This window comes from Bufo gargarizans, chromosome 7 (assembly GCF_014858855.1).
Source record: "Bufo gargarizans isolate SCDJY-AF-19 chromosome 7, ASM1485885v1, whole genome shotgun sequence".
Lineage (NCBI taxonomy): Eukaryota > Metazoa > Chordata > Amphibia > Anura > Bufonidae > Bufo > Bufo gargarizans.
Window position 1 is genome coordinate 159,886,726 of NC_058086.1, and position 20,971 is coordinate 159,907,696.

At 43.1% G+C, this 20,971-nt stretch overlaps 1 protein-coding gene across 1 annotated transcript in view; it reads right to left on the reverse strand.

The window, feature by feature from the left end:
• Window positions 1-20,971, reverse strand: part of LOC122943552 (zinc finger protein 644-like) — a 59,521-nt gene that overhangs the window by 12,514 nt on the left and 26,036 nt on the right. The window contains 2 exon segments of the mRNA XM_044301382.1: window positions 489-3,090; window positions 3,092-3,457. Of these exon segments, the coding sequence (XP_044157317.1) occupies window positions 489-3,090; window positions 3,092-3,457 (2,968 nt within the window).

The following is a 20,971-nucleotide window of genomic DNA, read 5'->3' on the forward strand; positions in this document are numbered from 1 at the left end:
GTTTTTCACGGATGGTTGCTTAGAGATGTTGTTTGTAAACATTCAGTTTTTTATCACGCGCATGCAAACACCCGCGCGATAAAAACTGAACGCGATCGCATACAAAGCTGAATTAACTTGCTTGCGAAATCGTGCAATTTTTCACTGAACGGATCCGGACCTAATCAGCTCACGCTCGACTGCAAGGGGCCTAACTCTCGTCTGCACCTCCTCTATTGGAAAGGACAGAATGGCCAAGAATAGTGAAGTACCGATAGCACTTGACATAACAGTGATTGACTATACCGAGACAGTTCTACAATTTGGTCGGATCTTGGTGTGAATTGGACTTCCAAGGGTGCCCATATGTGGTGTGGTCTGGCTGATAGGCTGCACCTGTACTGATATATATATATATATAAAATTTATTTATATTAGTGTGTGTGAAACGAGTGGGGTGGGGGAATAGTACGATTGAAAAGGGATGACAAAATATTAAAATTGCTTACCTTTTCTTACACGCTTTGTTGGGGTCCCAGTTCTCTTGAAATGCTGCATTTTATCACTTGTTGCTATCTGTTCTGCTGACACCACATGGCGAGCTTCGTAAGTTAATCCAGCTCGATGCAAATGTCCGCGAACATGATTTGATAACCCAACCCCAGTTTCAAACGTTGCAGGGCAGTATGGACAGGACTTCTTTTCCAGAGTCAGGTCACTCCAGTGGAATATAGAGCTATTTCTTGGCAAGGAAGAGTCTGCATTTTCTGCATCAGCACCAGACAGGTCATGCAGATAATCCTCCTCCTCCTCCTCCATGTCGTCATAATACTCAAAATAAAAGCCATCATCATTGTTAAAATTTAGGTTGTCTTCACCATGGTGATTACCTTTAGATTTATCCTTGAAAATTGGGTAAACTGCCTTTTTTGGCGGACTGTTGTACGTATCATCCTGTGATTCTGTGCTATAATCACAAAGCTCACCATTTTCCCATGTTTCATAATCGTCATTTTTCTCTGTGGAGTCAAGTTTCTTGAGCACGACATAAGTCACTTTCTGGAGGAAATCAGGGTAATTGTCCATGTCTTCTTCTGTGACTTGCCTTTCGAGATCAGATTTGCGCACCCTTTTGACGGCTACCCGGTCTTTGAAGCCAACAAGCCTACCTGGATGGCGGTTATGGGGATCCATGATTAAGCATTCTTCTTGAAGGTCGGATGATTTCGAAACCAGATGTAAAGAATTGACTGAATCATCGTCCTCCTCTTTTTTTAAATTCAGTGGGTACAAATCACTTGATTTCTTTATGGTTTTGTAGCCATCCCATTTTTGGCTGTATCTGTAAGCGTGGTTTATCTTTGTATGCTTTTGCTTCATCGGATAAAACCTATGTTTTTGGTCATTGCTACTGAAAAGCAGGGATTTATTTGGAGACATTGCTGGACCACAGTCAATGGATTGGGCAGCACTTTTCCGAGCTTTTTGTATTTTGTGTTTTCGGTACAGCCTTGTAAAAGTGTTGCACTGGCCAAGAGCGCCATATGGTCTTTTCATATCCTGCTTCAAGACAGAATTCTTTGGAAAAGAAGGGGGCTGTTTTACAAACTCTTTAGCCTCAGCATCACTATCTACAATCTCATTATCTGAGAAACGTTCTTGTTTAACAACAACAGGACCATTAAACTGGTCCAAAGAGGATGACGAATGTGCATAGTCAATATGTTTCCTTAAAATATTGCGGGCATAGGTGGTAAATGGACACATCTTACAAATATAAGTTGTAGGTTTTTTGGACGAAAGGAAGTAAGAGTTTTTCAATGTTTTTTTCTGATATTTACGTTGGGGGAGATTGGCGTTCAGAACTGAGCATTTTACCACTGCCCCATGAACGATTCCTCTATGACACTCCAATTCATTTTCGGTAACGGCCATAAAGTTGCACTCTTCACAACAGTAGTATCTCTTGTCTTTCTCGTGGGTTTTGGCATGTTGAACAAAAGTCTTTGGGCAGTTGGTTCCAAACACACACTGTGGACATTGTAACCGTGCGCTTCTACCTTCGTCTTGGAGCTCTTTCAATTCACGAATCTCCTCCATCAGCTTCTGCCGGCGTTCCTGGTGGATAATCATGTGTTTAAGAAGGGAATTACGGTCTCTAAAGGTTCGCCCGCACTCCCTGCAAGCATACGGTCTTGGAACGTTTAGGTGGCGGAAGTGATTATTACCATCCAAATGATACATCATATGCCTATGAAGGTGTTTCTTCTCCCTAAAATTCACATTGCACTTGGTACAGGGATAAAATGATGGCTCTTGATCACTAGTGCATGTTGGGGGCGATTGAGAATCACAACTTTGCACGTCACCAGGGAAGAACGAGTCGACGTGAATGGGTGACGTTTCATCAGCATAGCCACAAACTGGATTATACATATAATGATTGATAGCTTCTATAGCTTCTTTTGGAAGATGTTCTTCCGACTCATCAATAGAAGACTCAGACTTAATCTTCATTAATTTATACTTGTGTGGAGCTACCACTTGCTCTTCATCACTCTGTTCCATGAGATCTAAATTTAATAGCTTTGATTTCTTGGAAACGTAATTCACATCATTATAAGCATCTTCAGAATAGCAACGCGTTATCTTACTACCATCCATTTTTCTTTTGCGCTTTTTCTCTACCTTTACAACACAATTCTTTTCAGTCTCTTCTGTGTTGCCATTATTTACCAAGTCTCTCTCGGTACTCAAATTAGCTTCCTGTCCTGCTACAGAACTATCTTCACCACCCCCAGAGCAACCTTGGGCCTGAATATATACCTCGTTCTCAGGTAACATCTTCCGGTCATTACACGCGTCGTCTACGGGCCCTACTAAAGTGCTATCCAGTCTGAAACTATTCCCATTAGATGTTTCACACCCAACAGTAGAGGAGGTAGGAGGTTTCTGTATGGAATGAGTTTCTTTCTTGGCATGTGCTACATCAGGTAGCAAGAATACAACTTGCTGACTTGACATCTGTAAAGTGTTCTTTGCAGGTTGCTGAAGATCGTAAACCACCTTCAAAGATGAACACAAACTGTTTTGCGGCCCCACTGATTGGTCTGCTGGTTAAAGAAATACTGTCTGTATTCAGATTGGAAGTCTTATTTGAGGGGTGGGAATCGGGTCCATTAATAGTTCCTTTAGGCAAGATACGATTTTCACTAGAGACCGTGGCAGCACCATCGCGTGTTAGGAAAGAACCCTGGACTTTGCTTAAGGCTTTTTCAGACCTGTCTCTCGATAGTTCTTCAGGCACAGTCAATGGACTACTTTTCTGAAAGGAGCTCTGACTTTCTGGAATTTTCTTAAACACTACATCATTGTCAGAGTTGAAATTGGCGTCCTCTTTCAGGCGTTCATTTGCATCAGTACTTTCAGCACTTATCTGGGACTCCTCCATATTGTTATTCTTCCCATTAAACAATGTCTAAAAGAAAACAAAAAAAGACACATTTGTAAAAATTCACGTAAGTACCTGCATGTGCTCAAGGTAACATATCCCATTTACACACAACATTTCAAGGCATTCTAATGACTTGATACCAAATACCTACCATTCCAACGAAGGGAAACTAAATATCAGCCTGAAAAGGCTTGCTCCTGAATATCGGAAAGTAGATAAAGATAAGTCCAATGTCAAAGGAAAGGTGTTAGAAAATGACTTAGGCCTCATGCACACGACCATTTTGTTTTTTTCCCGTTTACGGGCTGTTTTTTGCATTCCGTATACAGAACCGTTAATTTCAATGGGTCCACAAAAAAACTGAATGTACTCCGTATGCACTCCGTTTCCGTATTTCCGTCGAAAGATAGAACATGTCCTATTATTGCCTGCAAATTACGTTCCGTGGCTCCATTCAAGTCAATGGATCCGCAAAAAAAAGGAACACATACGGAAATGCATCCGTATGTCTTCCTTATCCGTTCTTTCTGGACCATGTATTTAAAATGTTATGCCCAGCCCAATTTTTTCTATGTAATTACGGTATACTGTATATGCTATATGGAAAAACAGAACAGAAACAAACAAAAAAACGGAACAGATCAGTGAAAAACGGACCACAAAACACTGAAAAAGCCATACGCTCGTGTGCGATAGGCCTTATTGTTTACAATGGCATTTTTATGTTTAACATATTTTTAAAGAATTTTTGGTGATACTATTTTTAATTATCAATGTTACTGTCTATATTTAAACAAAACCCAATAAATCCTGCATCCTGCTCGGCCAATTATCAGTGGCCCCATAGAAATGAATGGAGGGCGATATGCCCCCAGTTTATCTTCCAACTGATTTGCGTTCCTACGCTGTGATCTGACAAACCAGCAGTAAATGCATTGAGAGGACTCCTGAGCTCAGAAACATAATGGAGAGGACTCAAAGAGGAGTCCTCACAATGTATTTTACTGCTGGTTTATGGGAGCTCAACATCAGAATGCAAGCGAGTATGAAGATTAAAATGACATAATCCAACTCTGCGTCACTTATACTATAAACTGCTTACTCTAGTTTAGGGGGCTGCTTCAGAAAGAAAACACACACCAAAAACATTAAAGGTAGTCTCACCTCACCAAATCGGTAGGATATGCCCCCAATGTCAAAGTTGCGGGGTACCAGAGATGGGACTCGCACCTATCTTTAGAACGGAGTTTGCAAAGGCGGACGCCCCACACATGAGCAGCCGTCCCTGCATTCATTCCTACAGGAGAGCCAAAAATAGCCGAGAGCAGTGCTCAGCTATTTTTGGGAACAATTATATTGATACCACAGCACTCCAATGGTTAGAATCATCAACAATCGTTTACTAGTTCCATTCAAAAATTATATATAGACAATGACCAACGTTTCGGTCTAACCTGACCTTGTGCCCGGCCTTATTGTCATCAATGGCATCCTCCTTCTAAACATTTATCGATGACTATAAGGCCGTAAACAAGGTCTAGGTTAGTCCGAAACATTGGCCATTGTCTATATATAATTTTGGGATGTAACTAATAAACCATTGTTATTGATTCTAAGCATTGGAGTGCTATGGTACGAATTGTTCTGCAGAAATATTTTACCACTGAGCACCACCACAATGACTAGGAGTTCCAATCAATTCAGCTATTTTTGGGAGTCCCACTGAAATTAATGGGGAGCGCACTGAGCAAGTCCAGCCACAGCTCCATTCACTTCTATGGGGCTGATTGAAATAGCCACACCAGTGCTCGGCTATTTTCAGCGCTCTCATAAAACCTGACCAAAACCTGAACATGGTCTGGCAGCCTTCTAGGATACAGAGCAGGGGAAGCATGTGTTGACCATTAATAGGAGAGCCGGAAATGTGAGTAAACCCCCACAATACATTGCACTGGACGTAATGGCGGATTGCAATGGGGCTGGAATGTGCAGTCTGTATCCGCATTTGCGGATCCGCACAAAATAGAAACATGTCCTATTCTTGTCCGCAATTGCGGACAAGAAAAGGCATTTTCTATGAGAGTGCCGGCGATGTGCGATCCGCAAAACACATACGGATGTGTGAATTGACCCTAAATCTGGCTCATCTAAACTTGTCTAGAAAACAAATCCTCCAGTTTTCTACACTGCTTCACTACTGGAGTGGCTTTGGGGCTTAATTTTATTTTTCTGCAAATTATTTTTTTATTTTTTAAAGTTTGTTATAAATTTGGAGTGAAACTCTGTCACATAGCTAACCACGCCCATTTCCCCCACATACTTTTCAAAACTAGAGTGGCGTAAAAATGCAAAAATTATGGGCAAGTGACCAGAAAACCTAGCCATAGCCCCTTTGCCACTTTTTGAAGACAAAATTCGGAAGCACAGGGTGTGATGAAAATCTATGTTGTGCCTAGTTCAACAAATAATCTCCTTTTGACAGATCCCCTTGAAATAAAAGGCCATGGTGAACGCTACACAAATGCTAAACTAAAATGGCAAAAATAGCATAAGGAGGATAAAGAAACATTTTGCCATGTTAGCTCTGGAACACTACATAGCACTTGGCTTTCCTTATTAAAATTACTCTAATCAGGGCAACGCGTTGATTAAAGATATTTACGACCTAACCCTAATTAAATGTGCTAAAGGCACAAAGGAATTAATTTCTAGCGTGCGACTTGCCCAGCAGTCTACCAAAGGCATGTTTCCACAGTGACAAAAAAATAAGATAAAAGGGAATTTTAGCACCCCAAAATGGTGCTAAAGCAGCACCCAGCAGGACTGAAACGCAGGAAGCTGCTCACAGGGAGAGAGTAGAAACATTTCACAAAGAACTTAATTCATTAGATAAAGAAATAATAATAAAAAATAAAAAAAATCATATTGGGAACGTCTGTAAAGTGGCGGCTATAAAGTCTACGTCAGAACTTATTATGAGGCAGAGGTAGACAAATGTATGCACACTCCATTTGAGATTATATATTAGCGTTTCTCAACAGGAAGCAATGTTGCTAACGAAGTGGTAAATTCAGTGTTAATGAGTGGCTGCACTGCTACCACCTCAGAGGTAAAACCTTACATGCTCCATCCATCTGTTCTAGTGTGAGAGGTTGCAAGAGAGAACAGACGCTTCACCCATTTAAAACAAGTTTACTGGTGCCCCCCGAACAGCAGGGTGACTGACTAGAAGATGATCAGGTTTTCTTACCAGACACTTATCAAACTTGACGCAGCAAGCGAAAAATGAGAGATTACGGCAGGCGGCTGAACAAGAGGATAAAGCGAGGTTAAAGTTTTTCATAAAAATACAACATCCATATCATCTTTAGCAGAGCCTCATTTGTCCAGCAATCCTCCTCAGGTAAAGGGAAATCTTCCCCGACCACTCTCCTCACTGCCATGAGCTGGTGCCATTACTGTAACATGCCGACTGCAGTCATGAAAGCCCCTCTTCTCTCTGTCTGCACTCATTTGTGTGGGAGAGGAACTGTGGCTCAGGGGCTGTCACCCATAGACCTGAAGGCAGGCATTTATAAAATTAAATCCTTTGTCAACGAGTTTCGAGGGCAAACAGCCCTCTTCGTCAGACACATTACAAATATTGTAATAGTCGCCTCTTCTTGGCCTGTACAGATCACTTTACTGAAATTACCGGCTTATCTGTCATTCTAATCCTGCCTGTAATGATATCACCTCTGAGTATAGATAAGACAGAATCCACCATTCACAACAGGCGATTGTCACATCTTATCTATTCTTTCCTTGTACAATGACCTCTGCAGAGGTCACAGAGCATGCCTAGAAAACTCTCCTATAGAAGTTTCCCTCCTGACCATTGTGTCTAAAAAAATAAAAAAATAAAAAGGTTTTAACTGGCAAATAAAAATTTTGGTGACATTTCCTTAAAAGTCCACGTTACTGAGCCTGCGTGAGATTTCACACAGCGGAGGGGGCGTCGGCGAAGAGTTCGGGTGTAGGCAGTTACTTATGCTGGAAGAGGATGATTGCTTGGGCTCTAAAGGAAGCAGGCTGGGCACCAAAGAAGGGTAATAACGCCCCTCTGGGCACCTTGGACACTCATTTGCATAACAAAGTGTATTTTATCGCTAATGAAACAAAAAGAATGAAGACTACAGCAAGAAATAAGGCATTTTATTGTACATGGTAGTAGTAACACCTTAATATGCTCAAACCAGGTGACAGATTCCCTTTAAAAGTTTTTTTTTTTTTTTACCAATAGGTCATCAGTATCTGATCATTGGGGGGGTCTGACACTCAGGATCCCCGCCGATCAGCGACCACAGCGCTGTACACTGAATAGCAGCCGTGCTTGATATTATGCTCAGCCCCATTCACTTCTATGGAAAAGCAGAGAGTAGGCCGTGGCACACACAGGATCGCCGGTGCCTTCTCAAACTGCTGATTGGTGGGGGTCCTGGGTGTCGGACCCCACCGCATAAACTGATTACCTATCCTGAGGATAGGTCATCAGTATCAAAATCCCAGAAAACCCCTGAAATCGGCAGCTTCAGCCTACATTTAACTAAAGGGTATGGAAAGCTGACTGGCTCATGCAGCTTTATATCTGCTCCCCTATTCTCCCAAGATGGCTGGACCATTGTACAAAACGAGCAATTAACTTTTGTGTCACCCCTATCTCCTCATAGATTGTAAGCTCTTGTGAGCAGAGTCCTCATTCCTCTTGTTGTAATTATTGACTCGTCTGTTGCTACGTTATTTATGACTGTCTGCACATGAACCCCCTGAACTGTAAAGCGCTGCGGGATATGTTGGCGCTATTTAAATAAAGATTACTATTAGAATTAGAAAAGCTGAACTCTTCTGGTCAATGGCCACCAATTTAATTTATTTGATAACCCTAGAACTGCTTTTTACAACCCGCAAAGTCCTCTTAAATTACAAAATAAAGAAAAAGAACCCAAAGACAAGTAATACCCGTTAGGGTCCAGCATGCAGTCAGGTTCCCAAATGCAGTTTTAGATGCCGAAATCCAAAATGGATCATAAAAGCAGAGAAAGTATAAAACGACAGATCACTACTGGTTTTGGCTTCAGGAACCTCTGTGTGGTCGTACCATTAGACCTGAAAATATTACTGTAATCACAATGCAATTACAGGGGAGCCTTCAAGGTGAAATGTGAACTGTCCTTGAATGACAGCTCGGATGAAAGCTTCAAGCGATCCTTGAGGTTACCGCCAAGGAAAATTAGGTGATAATTGCATATTAACATAATTATTCTATAACGGCTCAAAAAAAAAAAAAAAAAGATTAGGTCATTTAAAAAGGGGGCTGCCAATGTCCCCCCATCATGGAGAGTTCAGTAATCAGAACAGAGTTCCCCTCCGTTCACTAAAGCAAAGTAAAGGGAGACCCACAGTCAGAATTGGGGTTGACTCAACTAGACAGTTCTGCATCATAGGACGATAACTTGCCAACCTATGGTACTGTGGTAAAGCTGTAAAAATGGACCTTTCTAAAAAGGTAAGGCCGAGTTCACATCAGCGTCGTGAGCTCCGGCACTCTGTTCTGGTCACAGTATATCCGGCATATATCCCGGCTTTCAGATGGATGGAGAAAAAAAAAAAAAAAGCAGCATTATTTGTCTGTCCGCAAGCAGGGGGTATATGCTGGAGCTTATTATAGTGAATGGGCGTCCGCCAGTGGATACAGTGAACTCCGACAGTCTGCCAGAATTCACAGTGAACGTAGCCTTGCCAAGGTATTTGCCATGGCATCGGATACCGGCCTCATTGATGAAGACGCTCAGATATTCATCCCCTCATCTGATAAGGGTTTAAAGAGGCTCTGCCACCTCATGTCTTAATTTTAAAAAATAATTCTTAATTTATGTGCTGCTCCGGTTATTCCTCCTGGAAATGAAGGAATGGACTTTGTGATTCCTTTGTCTGTGGGATGCGTACCTAGTCAGAACTAACTAAGCAGTGTCAGTGTTTGGGGACATACTGCTTTGACAGGCAGAAGGGCAACAACCAGTTAACATACATATTTCCAGGAAGGATAACTGAGGGAATGCACAGCATGGTTCTAAGAAGAGTTGTTCAAGAATCAATATATTATGGGGAAAACAAGTATTTACTACTACAGTGTGTTAGGAGAGGCCACAGACCTGGCCATGGATATAAAACATGCCCCAATACAACGGACGTGTCATACAACTCATTGGGAATGGCACATAGATGACCACTTTTTACTACAATACAACTGATTTTTCCTAAGGAATCACGTATCTTTATTTCAGGAAATGGCAAATTAAACGCTACAACTGCCACGTTAACCACCAAAGGACATGAAACATGATGATGTAGATTGGCAATGCAGCCCTTCCATGGTTATACCAAGCATGGCTAGTTGCATTGTACAGCGGTTTTCCTTGGTATTGCAGATCAGTCCGATTCACTTGAACAGGAGCAAGCTGCACGATGAGCATGTGACTAACGGATGTGACATCACAGGGCGAGGAAGAGGCTGCAGCGCTCAACACAACACTGTGGCTGCCTCCAAAACAGATGATGTGCCAGGCAAGGGTCTACACACAAATCACTGGGCCCCCATTATCAGCCCCTCCCACTACCAGTTCCTGGCCAGTATATACAGCAGTGTACCGATATGTAAGGTATAAATTAAAGCTCGTACCTCACATATATGTACACTGCTGTATATACTACACACACACACATTATATATATATATATATATATATATATATATATATACACACATATATATACATACACACATACACACATACATACATATAGTACAGACCAAAAGTTTGGACACACCTTCTCAAAGAGTTTTCTTTATTTCCATGACTATGAAAATTGTAGATTCACACTGAAGGCATCAAACCTATGAATTAACACATGTGGAATTATATACATAACAAAAAAGTATGAAAACTGAAAATATGTAATATTCTAGGTTCTTCAAAGTAGCCACCTTTTGCTTTGATTACTGCTTTGCACACTCTTGGCATTCTCTTGATGAGCTTCAAGAGGTAGTCATCTGAAATGATCTTCCAACAGTCTTGAAGGAGTTCCCAGAGATGCTTAGCACTTGTTGGCCCTTTTGCCTTCACTCTGCGGTCCAGCTCACCCCAAACCATCTCGATTGGGTTCAGGTCCGGTGACTGTGGAGGCCAGGTCATCTGGCGCAGCACCCCATCACTCTCCTTCATGGTCAAATAGCCCTTACACAGCCTGGAGGTGTGTTTGGGGTCATTGTCCTGTTGAAAAATAAATGATGGTCCAACTAAACGCAAACCGGATGGAATAGCATGCCGCTGCAAGATGCTGTGGTAGCCATGCTGGTTCAGTATGCCTTCAATTTTGAATAAATCCCCAACAGTGTCACCAGCAAAGCACCACCACACCATCACACCTCCTCCTCCATGCTTTACGGTGGGAACCAGGCATGTAGAGTAGCCCCTGGATTCAATGAAGGCCATTTTGGCACCACATAGACAAAAATCAAGGTGGCCCAGCACTTTCTGGATCCATGGTCGCTGTTATGGCACCCAACAGGTGAGTTTTAGTGTTAGGACCCTTCTTATAGAGGTCGCCTTGACGCCGGCAGAAGGGCTCAAATGATTTTGTACAAAATGCATTTGCCAAGCATCTCTAAGTTATTAGCATAGCACTTGCAAATGTAATATACCTTTGTACTTTACTTTTGGTTTGCAGAGTGCTGTTGCACCATGTTTGTCAGATATCTGCAGCCACAAGCAACGTGCACCTGCACATTGGGATGTGCTGACCCCTCCCCTTTTTTGTTTCTAGTATTATGTATAGGAGTTGTGGCTGACTCCCATGGTCGTGCACTCCCTCCTGCCCCTCCCCTGCCTCACAGGCTGATTTTAATTAGACTGAGTACATAGTCTGCTCAGCATGCATGCTGTTATTTGTAGCCCCTGGATTCAATGAAGGCCATTTTGGCTCCACATAGACAAAAATCAAGGTGGCCCAGCATGCATGTCTTTTACAACAAAATTGGCCACAGCACTCTGTTCATAGAATGGCAGGGGTGGGTGCACGTCCGGGTAGCGTTCTAAGGCTCCACCTCCAGAACTTGTAAGTGTCACAAATATTTAGACAGCACTCCTTTTTTTTAGTGATAATTAAATGATTTTATTTCATGTTATTTCAGCCGGAATAGGTGGGTTTTTTTGTCAGTTGCAACGTTTCAGGCGTAATAATCGCCCTTCATCAGGCACTCTGAGGACCACACTAAGTATACAGTCAGCATGCATGTGGGACCTGCACTTTCTGGATCCATGGTCGCTGTTATGGCACCCAACAGGTGAGTTTTAGTGTTAGGACCCTTCTTATAGAGGTCGCCTTGACGCCGGCAGAAGGGCTCAAATGATTTTGTACAAAATGTATTTGCCAAGCATCTCTAAGTTATTAGCATAGCACTTGCAATGTAATATACCTTTGTACTTTACTTTTGGTTTGCAGAGTGCTGTTGCACCATGTTTGGCAGCACCCCATCACTCTCAGTCATGGTCAAATAGCCCTTACACAGCCTGGAGGTGTGTTTGGGGTCATCGTCCTGTTGAAAAATAAAATGATGGTCCAACTAAACGCAAACCGGATGGAATAGCATGCCGCTGCAAGATGTTGTGGTAGCCATGCTGGTTCAGTATGCCTTCAATTTTGAATAAATCCCCAACAGTGTCACCAGCAAAGCACCCCCACACCATCACACCTCCTCCTCCATGCTTCACGGTGGGAACCAGGCAGGTAGAGTCCATTCGTTCACCTTTTCTGCGTCACACAAAGACACGGTGGTTGGAACCAAAGATCTCAGATTTGGACTCATCAGACCAAAGCACAGATTTCAACTGGTCTAATATCCATTCCCTGTGTTCTTTAGCCCAAACAAGTCTCTTCTGCTTGTTGCCTTTCCTTAGCAGTGGTTTCCTAGCAGATATTCTACCATGAAGGCCTGATTCACAGTCTCCTCTTAACAGTTGTTCTAGAGATGTGTCTGCTGCTAGAACTCTGTGTGGCATTGACCTGGTCTCTAATCTGAGCTGCTGTTAACCTGCGATTTCTGAGGCTGGTGACTCGGATGAACTTATCCTCCGCAGCAGAGGTGACTCTTGGGTCTTCCTTTCCTGGGGCGGTCCGCATGTGAGCCAGTTTCTTTGTAGCGCTTTATGGTTTTTGTGACTGCACTTGGGGACACTTTCAAAGTTTTCCCAATTTTTCGGACCGACTGACCTTCATTTCTTAAAGTAATGATGGCCACTCGTTTTTCTCTACTCAGCTGCTTTTTTCTTGCAATAATACAAATTCTAACAGTCTATTCAGTAGGACTATCAGCTGTGTATCCACCTGACTTCTCCACAACACAACTGATGGTCCCAAACCCATTTATAAAGGCAAGAAATCCCACTTATTAAACCTGACAGGGCACACCTGTGAAATGAAAACCATTTCAGGTGACTACTTCTTGAAGCTCACAAGAGAATGCCAAGAGTGTGCAAAGCAGTAATCAAAGCAAAAGGTGGCTACTTTAAAGAACCTAGAATATGACATTTTCAGTTGTTTCATACTTTTTTGTTATGTATATAATTCCACGTGTTAATTCATAGGTTTGATGCCTTCAGTGTGAATCTACAATTTTCATAGTCATGAAAATAAAGAAAACTCTTTGAATGAGAAGGTGTGTCCAAACTTTATATATATATATATATATATATATATATATATATATATATATATATATATATATATATATATATATATATATAGTGATTTGAGAAGGACAAAAGAAGCTTTCCAGGTTCTTAAATAATTTTTTGATGTTATGGACTTTCAGCTCAACATCATTGTAGAGATTAACGCATCAGTCAACCCTTTTTTCTTCAAGGCAAGGCGTTCAGCCGCCAGGGGGTCAGGTTGAGCCGATTTATCCTGGGATGAAATACTGGACCTTGGTGGAGAAGGTCCTGGGTAGCTGGAAGGGTCCAGAATACTCCTGCAGACAGCCTGAGCAGCAGGGGGAACCAAGACCTCCTTGGCCACAATGGAGCAATGAATATTAACTGGGCTCCTTCCTACTCTACCTTCTTTAGAGTTCGTGGAATCAAACTGAAGGGAGGGAAAGCATAAAGAAGAGCTTTCGGCCATGGTTGGGATAGTGTGTCTACCCATAACGGTTGGTCTTGTTGGTAGAGAGAGCGCAAAATCTTTTGATCTGCCTGTTGCCCCTTGTGGCAAATAGATCTAGATCTCCCCATTTTTTGCAGATTTGTTGGAATATTTGAGAATTCAGGGACCATTCTCCCCACTTCAAAGTCCGACGGCTGAGTAAGTCAGCTATTACATTGCCCTCTCCTTTCACATGAACAGTGGTTAAAGAAATGAGATTTCTTTCTGCCCAGAAAAAGAAAAAAGAAAAATGTCCCGACACTGCCCCTGGGGAACGGCTTCTGGTCCCTCCCTGCTGCTGTGGTGTTGTCCGATAACACCTTTATATGTGTTTTGGAGATGAGTTTGTGTGAAGAGAGACTATGGCTTTGTAGATGGCTGTGAGCACTCTTAGATTGGAGGAAGACTAACATTTTCCCCAACAGCCCAGGACTATTCTCCCTTCTGAATGGCTGCCCCATCACGAACAGCTTGAGTCTGTGGATACAACCATAGTTTTTTCTTGCCGCCAATAGACACCCGTCTGAAAGTTCTTTTCCACTTTCCACTACATCAAGGATCTTTTTACGGAATTTGGGATGAGAAGGCATTTTTTCTAGGGCTGAATTTGTTCCGTCCCAGGAGGATAAGGAGGATAAGAGGAAGCCTTGAATAATCCTCATATGACTTTGAGCCTATCTGACTGACGGGATTGTAGCCGTCAAAAGGCCTAGGATGGTTATAATGCTCCTGATGGAGGAGGTCCTCTGGCGGCAGAACTGAGAGACTTTCTGAACTAGATTGTTTCATTTTTTTTTCTAGGGGTAAAAAGGACATTAGAAGATGAGAATCTAAGACTACTTCCAAGAGGAGCTTCTTTCGGTCTGGAGATAGGTCTGATTTTTTGAATTTTATAATCCACCCCAGGGTGGTAAAGAACTTTGCATGAAAGAGGTGGGTACGTAGAACTTCCTCTGAGGGTGAAGCAATCAGGAAGTTGTCCAGATATGGAACAATCAGAATCTGCTTTAGATTTAGGTACTCCATGACTTCGGACATGATCTTCGAAAAAATCCTTGGAGCAGAGGAGAGTCCGAATGGGAGGGCTCCGAACTGAAAATGGTGTACTTGGTCCCCCACGATTCTTAAATACTTTTGACGAGTCTGACATATTGGGACATGATAGTAAGCGTCCTGGAGGTCCATGGTCGCCATAAAACAGTCTTGCGGGAGTAAATTGATGGCGGATCTTCTAGTATCCATCTTGAATTGTTTGTATATGATGGATCTGTTGTGGGATTTTAAATTATTAAAACGGAAGGTTCCCCCGACATGGCATGTGGCGTCATTGTGTGGGACGGGAGGAGTTTTCAGGATTGAATAGGATTTTTTTTCCTCTGCTCCTAGACGGCTGCGACCTATTTGACCCTTCTTCTGATCCAGCCTCGATTTTTTTCTGTTTCTGAAAGGACCGTCTTTGATGAAAGTAACGGTTTTCAAGGGAAAATCCTTTTTTCTTAATCGAGGCCCTTTCACAGGGGATCGAGCAAAGACGCTTTTTTTGTCCCGGTGTCAGCAGACCATGTACGAAGCCAGATTGCGCTACGAGCCGCATTGGATAGAGAAGCTGACCTGGCGGAAAATCTAACTAGTAAGGCAGACGCATCTGTTAAAAAAAAAAAAAAACTTTTTTTTTATTATAATACATGAAGGGAAGATGAGATTTCATCCCTCAGGGTACCAGCTGCTAAGTGCTCTTCTAACTGATTAGCCAGAGAGATCTGGCTGTTCAGGTAGAAGCAATACTGGAACGCAGCATAGCAGTATTTGTTTCCCAGGCCTTCTTGAATAAACTTTCAGACTTCTTGTCCATGGTATCTCGCAAGAGACCCATGTCCTCGAACGGCAAAGAGGTCTTTTTTTTAAATGCAGGCAACCAGGGCATCGATCTTTGGCGTTTTGTCCCACGGATTAGATTCGGTGTCCGCAAAGGGATATTTCCTTTTAAAGGAATTTGTCACAGTTCTTCTTTCAGGATCTCTCCATTCTTTGGATATCAGGGATTTTATGTTGTTATAGATGGGGGAAGACCCTGTCTTCTTCTTTCCCCCAGCCCCTGGAACATTTGATCCTGTACGGATCGAGTTTCTTTCACCTCCTCAATGTCCATAGTGGCTCTTAGGCCCCTTTCACACGGGCAATGCGGGAAAATGTGCGGGTGCGTTACGGTAACACCCGCGATTTTTAAGCGCAAGTGCAAAACACTGTAATGCGTTTTGCACTCGCATGCAAAAAAATCGCGCATGTTTGGTACCCAAACGCGAACTTCTTCACAGAAGTTCAGGTTTGGGATCGGGGTTCTGTAGATTGCTATTATTTTCCCTTATAACATGGTTATAAGGGAAAATAATAGCATTCTGAATACAGAATGCATAGTCAAATAGCGCTGGAGGAGTAACAAAAATATAGAAAATTATTTAACACACCTTAGTCGACTTGTTCGCGTAGCCCGGCACCTCTTCTGTCTCCTTTGCTGAACAGGACCTGGGGTGAGCATTAATTACATGAAAAGAACTTGTGATCACATGGTCCGTCACATGATCTTTTACCATGGTGATCGATCATGTGAGCAAAGGAGACAGAAGGAGATGCCGAGCTACGCGAACAAGTGGACTAAGGTGAGTTAAATAAATTTATTTTTTTTAATCCCTCCAGCGCTATTTTACTATGCATTCTTTATTCAGAATGCTAATATTTTCCCTTATAACCATGTTATAAGGGAAAATAATAATGATCAGGTCTCCATCCCGATGGTCTCCTAGCAACCGTGCATGAAAATCGCACCGCATCCGCACTTGCTTGCGGATGCTGGCGATTTTCACGCAACCCTATTCATTTCTATGGGGCCTGCGTTACGTGAAAAACGCAGAATATGGAGCATGCTGCGATTTTCACACAACGCACAAGTGATGCGTGAAAATCACCGCTCATGTGAACAGCCCCATAGAAATGAATGGGTCGGTATTCAGTGCGGGTGCAATGCATTCAACTCACGCATCGCATCCGCGCGGAATACTCGCCCGTGTGAAAGGAGCCTTATGGTTTTTAAGAAGACCGTCAGTCTCTTCAAGCAGAAACAAGGGTTTTCCCTGAGCAGTCATCCCCAGCAGAGTCCGGATCAGATACAAGCTCTCCTTTATCCAGCTCAAGCCCCTGAGATAGGTCTGATTTAGTCAGAAGTAAAAGGTTCTATGAGACGTGGATGGGCGTGGGGATTGAGGAGTCATCTTTGATTCCACCGCTGCATTTACTTCTTCCTTAATTATAGCTCTCATGAAATCAAGGAAGGATGGTGACCTGATCTGTGACCACCTTCTCGGTACATTTTGGACATAAAGACTTTGGTTTTAGAGGAAAAAGTCTTCCTGCAGATGGCGCACTTCATGCATCCCGAATCTCCCCCAGCTGGTTTAGGTGCCATGGTCTCTAGGCCCCAAGGAAAAAATAAAAGGGACTGTAGGGGCAAGAAAATTAAAGGACCATGACCTACACCAGGGGTGAAATACTGGGAAAACACCACTGCCACCATGAAATGAAGAAGCCAACTGCAGTGCATAATCATTAGGCATATAGAAGAGAAAAATAAAAGCAGGGAGAGAAAAAAAAAAAAAACACTGGGGAGGAGGCTTACCGGGCTGAGGGCAGAGATAGTAGGATCTCCAGGCTTCCTTGCCGAGTCCGCATCCCCCGGGGAAAGCATACTGCTGGCAGTGATAGAGGAATAGAACAGACTGTTCCTTACTCCTTTTAAACTTCCCGCCGGCTGCGGCACCTGGAAGTAGACGCTAGAGCGCGAGATTCTCTTGCCCAAGGAAAATCTCGCCTGGTGATAGCGCATCAGATCGCGCGCTGACTTCTCCCCTTACCCAGGAGTATCACGAGCCCGGGGCAGCCTGCACGCAGGGCTTACACCTAGGAACGGGTAAGGGAGGCGGTGTGTCCCCGGGATTTCTGTTTCCTGCTCCAGCCCTCCCACAAAGTGTGGGGAAAGGAATCAAGGCTGGGGGATAAGAAATCATTCCTGGCACTCCAGGAGAGGCTTCCACGCATCCCGAGGACAGGAAACAACAACTGAATAGGTAAGGGCAGGAGGCCTCTTTACACCCTCCTGTGAGTGTTGTTGTGGAGGTGCCAGGGACTAATAAATATAATATATATATATATATATATATATATATATATATATATATATATATATATATATAGCAAATGAAGAGGAAGGAGGACCTCCTCTTACAGCTCCATTCTAGTCTCACTGGAGAGCTCTTCCTGCAGTTCTTCTCCAATCTGCTGGGGGTTAAAGAACCTGTGAAGATGCTCTGCAGTTCCTTTTCTAGATGTACGGGACTTGTCATGACATCACAGGTCCTTTAATTTTCTCCACTAATGATAGGGACACTATACTGGAGCTGGACAGTAATGAGCGTAATTAGGGGGCGGGTACTTTGGTTCACTACAGGACCTTTTTCCCCACGGGCCCCATAGCAGCTGTGTGGTCTGCTTCTATTGGAGGTACGCCACTGGTGCCAGGAGTTGGACCTCCACCTATCCGGATACTGATGGCCGAACTGAAGAACAGGTCCATCAGTACTTAAAGGGGTTGTCTCATCTTAGACAACGGGGGCATATCGCTACGAGATATTGAGAACGCAGCGCCGAAAGTGTAGGAGGGCACACTGCACATGCACAGCCACCCTCCATTTATTTTCTAGGGGGCCATCGACAATAGCCGAGCACTGGCTCGGCTATTTCCGTTGAGCCCATAGAAGTGAATGGGAGTGGTGGCCAGTCATGCACTGTGCGCTCCCATTCACTTCTATGGGGAGAGCGCTTGGTGGTGGCCGGACCGGAGTCCTGCAGCCACCACTTTTTGTGGCTCCGTTCCCTATGCAGGTGCATCCCAGTGGCGATACCCACACCCATAAGACATTGGTAGGATAGTGATATGCCCCCATTGATGAGACAACCCCTTTAACTATAGAAAAACTGTCATAAAAGGTATAGCAACGTCTACGCCCAGGATTTATAAAGTTATGTTGAAAGCTGAATATTCAATTGAAGGGTGTGGCTGGCCAGTAAAAATTTTAAGGTTCAGAAGGCCATATTAGATAGATAGATAGATAGATAGATAGATAGATAGATAGATAGATAGATAGATAGATAGATAGATAGATAGATAGATAGATAGATAGTCTCTGACCAGGTCAATATCTCTAGAAATTGAAAAGATTGCGACTTAAAAAATATTAGCATCTCCCAGTTTTTACGCCACCCTCCCCACTTTCCATAGAGGGGGTGTGACAAGGAGCTGGGACAAATTTATATTAATTTACGCCAGTTGGCTTTTGCAAATGAAGCCAGAAAGACTTCGGTTTTGATGCACGGACTGCTGGAGGATGTCCCCAGTTTATGAGAAGTCGTGCACCTAGTCATAAGTTAAAGGGAGTCCGTCACCAAAATATGACATTATACACCACTTACATGGCTCTCTAGCATACCTATCCATGATTCAAATGGTACCTTTGTAATTTTTTTCTGACTTTAACCAGCAGGAAAAACGATGTTTAATCCATATGCAAATGAGGGCTCGCAAGTGCCGGGGGGGTGTTCGGTGTTTAGGAGCCCAGGCTGCTGCTCTGCCTTCTTGAAACATAACTACTCCCCAGCCTCTTCCTTGGCCCGCCCTGCAAGTCCCTTGCTTCATCTACAGGACCGGCCGATATCCCGCTCGCGCGTACATGCGCCAGCAAACGCCGTAAAACCAGTGACAAGGGGGCGGACCAGAAGCAAACAGGAGGACTGGAGGCCAGCGCATGCCCGGACCAGCGGTGCACTGCACACGCGCGGGATATCGGCCGGTCCTGTGGATGAAGCAAGGGACTTGCAGAGCAGGCCAAGGAAGCAGCGTTTTGCAGTCCGCTTGACGAAACTGAGCCAAACGGATCCGTCCTGGCACACAATGTAAGTTAATGAGGACAGATCCGTTTTCTCTGACACAATAGAAAACGTATCAGTCTCCCATTGACTTTCAATGGAGTTCATGAGGAACCGTCTTGGCTATGTTACAGATAATAAAACCAGATGCGTTCATGACTGATGCATGTGGTTGTATTATTGAAACTGATCAGTTTTTTTTCAGATTCATGAAGGATTCGCTCAAAACACGTGTGAAAGTAGCCTAAGGGAATCTGTCAGCTGGACTGAGGACCACTATTGAGGAGTCCGGATTGACATGTTTGACCCTCATACTGCCCTCACATTCTCATTGGCAAAGCTCTGCTGAAGTACATTGTCCGGACTGCTGAGCTGCGCAAATATAATGGAGAACCTCCCGAGCGTGAGCTCAGCAGTCCAGACATTGTATTTCAGCTGAACTTTGTCAGTGCAGAGGGGGAAACAGGGACACTATGGAAAATGTTAACTACCAATTCAGACTTCACCTGCAGTACTACTCCTGCACTGCTGCAAATAATATTCCTTTAATGTATTCTGAGAATTTTTTTAAATGTTTTTACTGTCCAGTCAAAACCCTGGGAAGCCACCTTTAATCTGGTACCTGATAATTCGGAAACACTAGAAGCAGAAAATTTATTAGAGGGGGCCAACCGTAAGGTTCTATTGGGGATTTATGAGCAATTTTGTACCCTATCCGCACCAAAATTCACAATTTATGGGACTTTTTTCTGTCTTGATCAGATGCGGTTTTTCCGCAGATCTTACCCTTTTTTTTTATTGAAAAAGAGTTAAATCTGCAGCTTAAAAATCGCAAACATAATTCACATGCTGAGGATTTAGAAATTTTGCACGACAGGTCAATTTCCGCACAGAAAAAAAACTGCGAAGTGTAGGTGAGATTTATGTAATCTCATACACGTTGCTAGTACTGTACTACGCTACGGTTTTTCCACACAGGAACCTGTGTGGAAAAACCTTGCATATTCAGCAACGTGAGCAGGCGGCCTAGAAGTTGAGAAAAACTAACATTTACCCAGAATCATTAGTAAGCATTTTTTTTTTTATCACATCTTAACAAATGAATACATTTTTCCTCTAGCTGTGATTCAACACTCATTAAAGCTGCTAACAAGTTTTTGCTTATTACTACTCAATTTTAAAGTTACATTTACCAGCGCAGAGACATCCGTTAAGAATACACTTCAATAATTACCAACTCACACATTTGTTTGAAAATAAAATAAGCCACGTACGACCCACTAAACCCTAAAGATTCCCATTCATACTTGCACTTTCAATGTG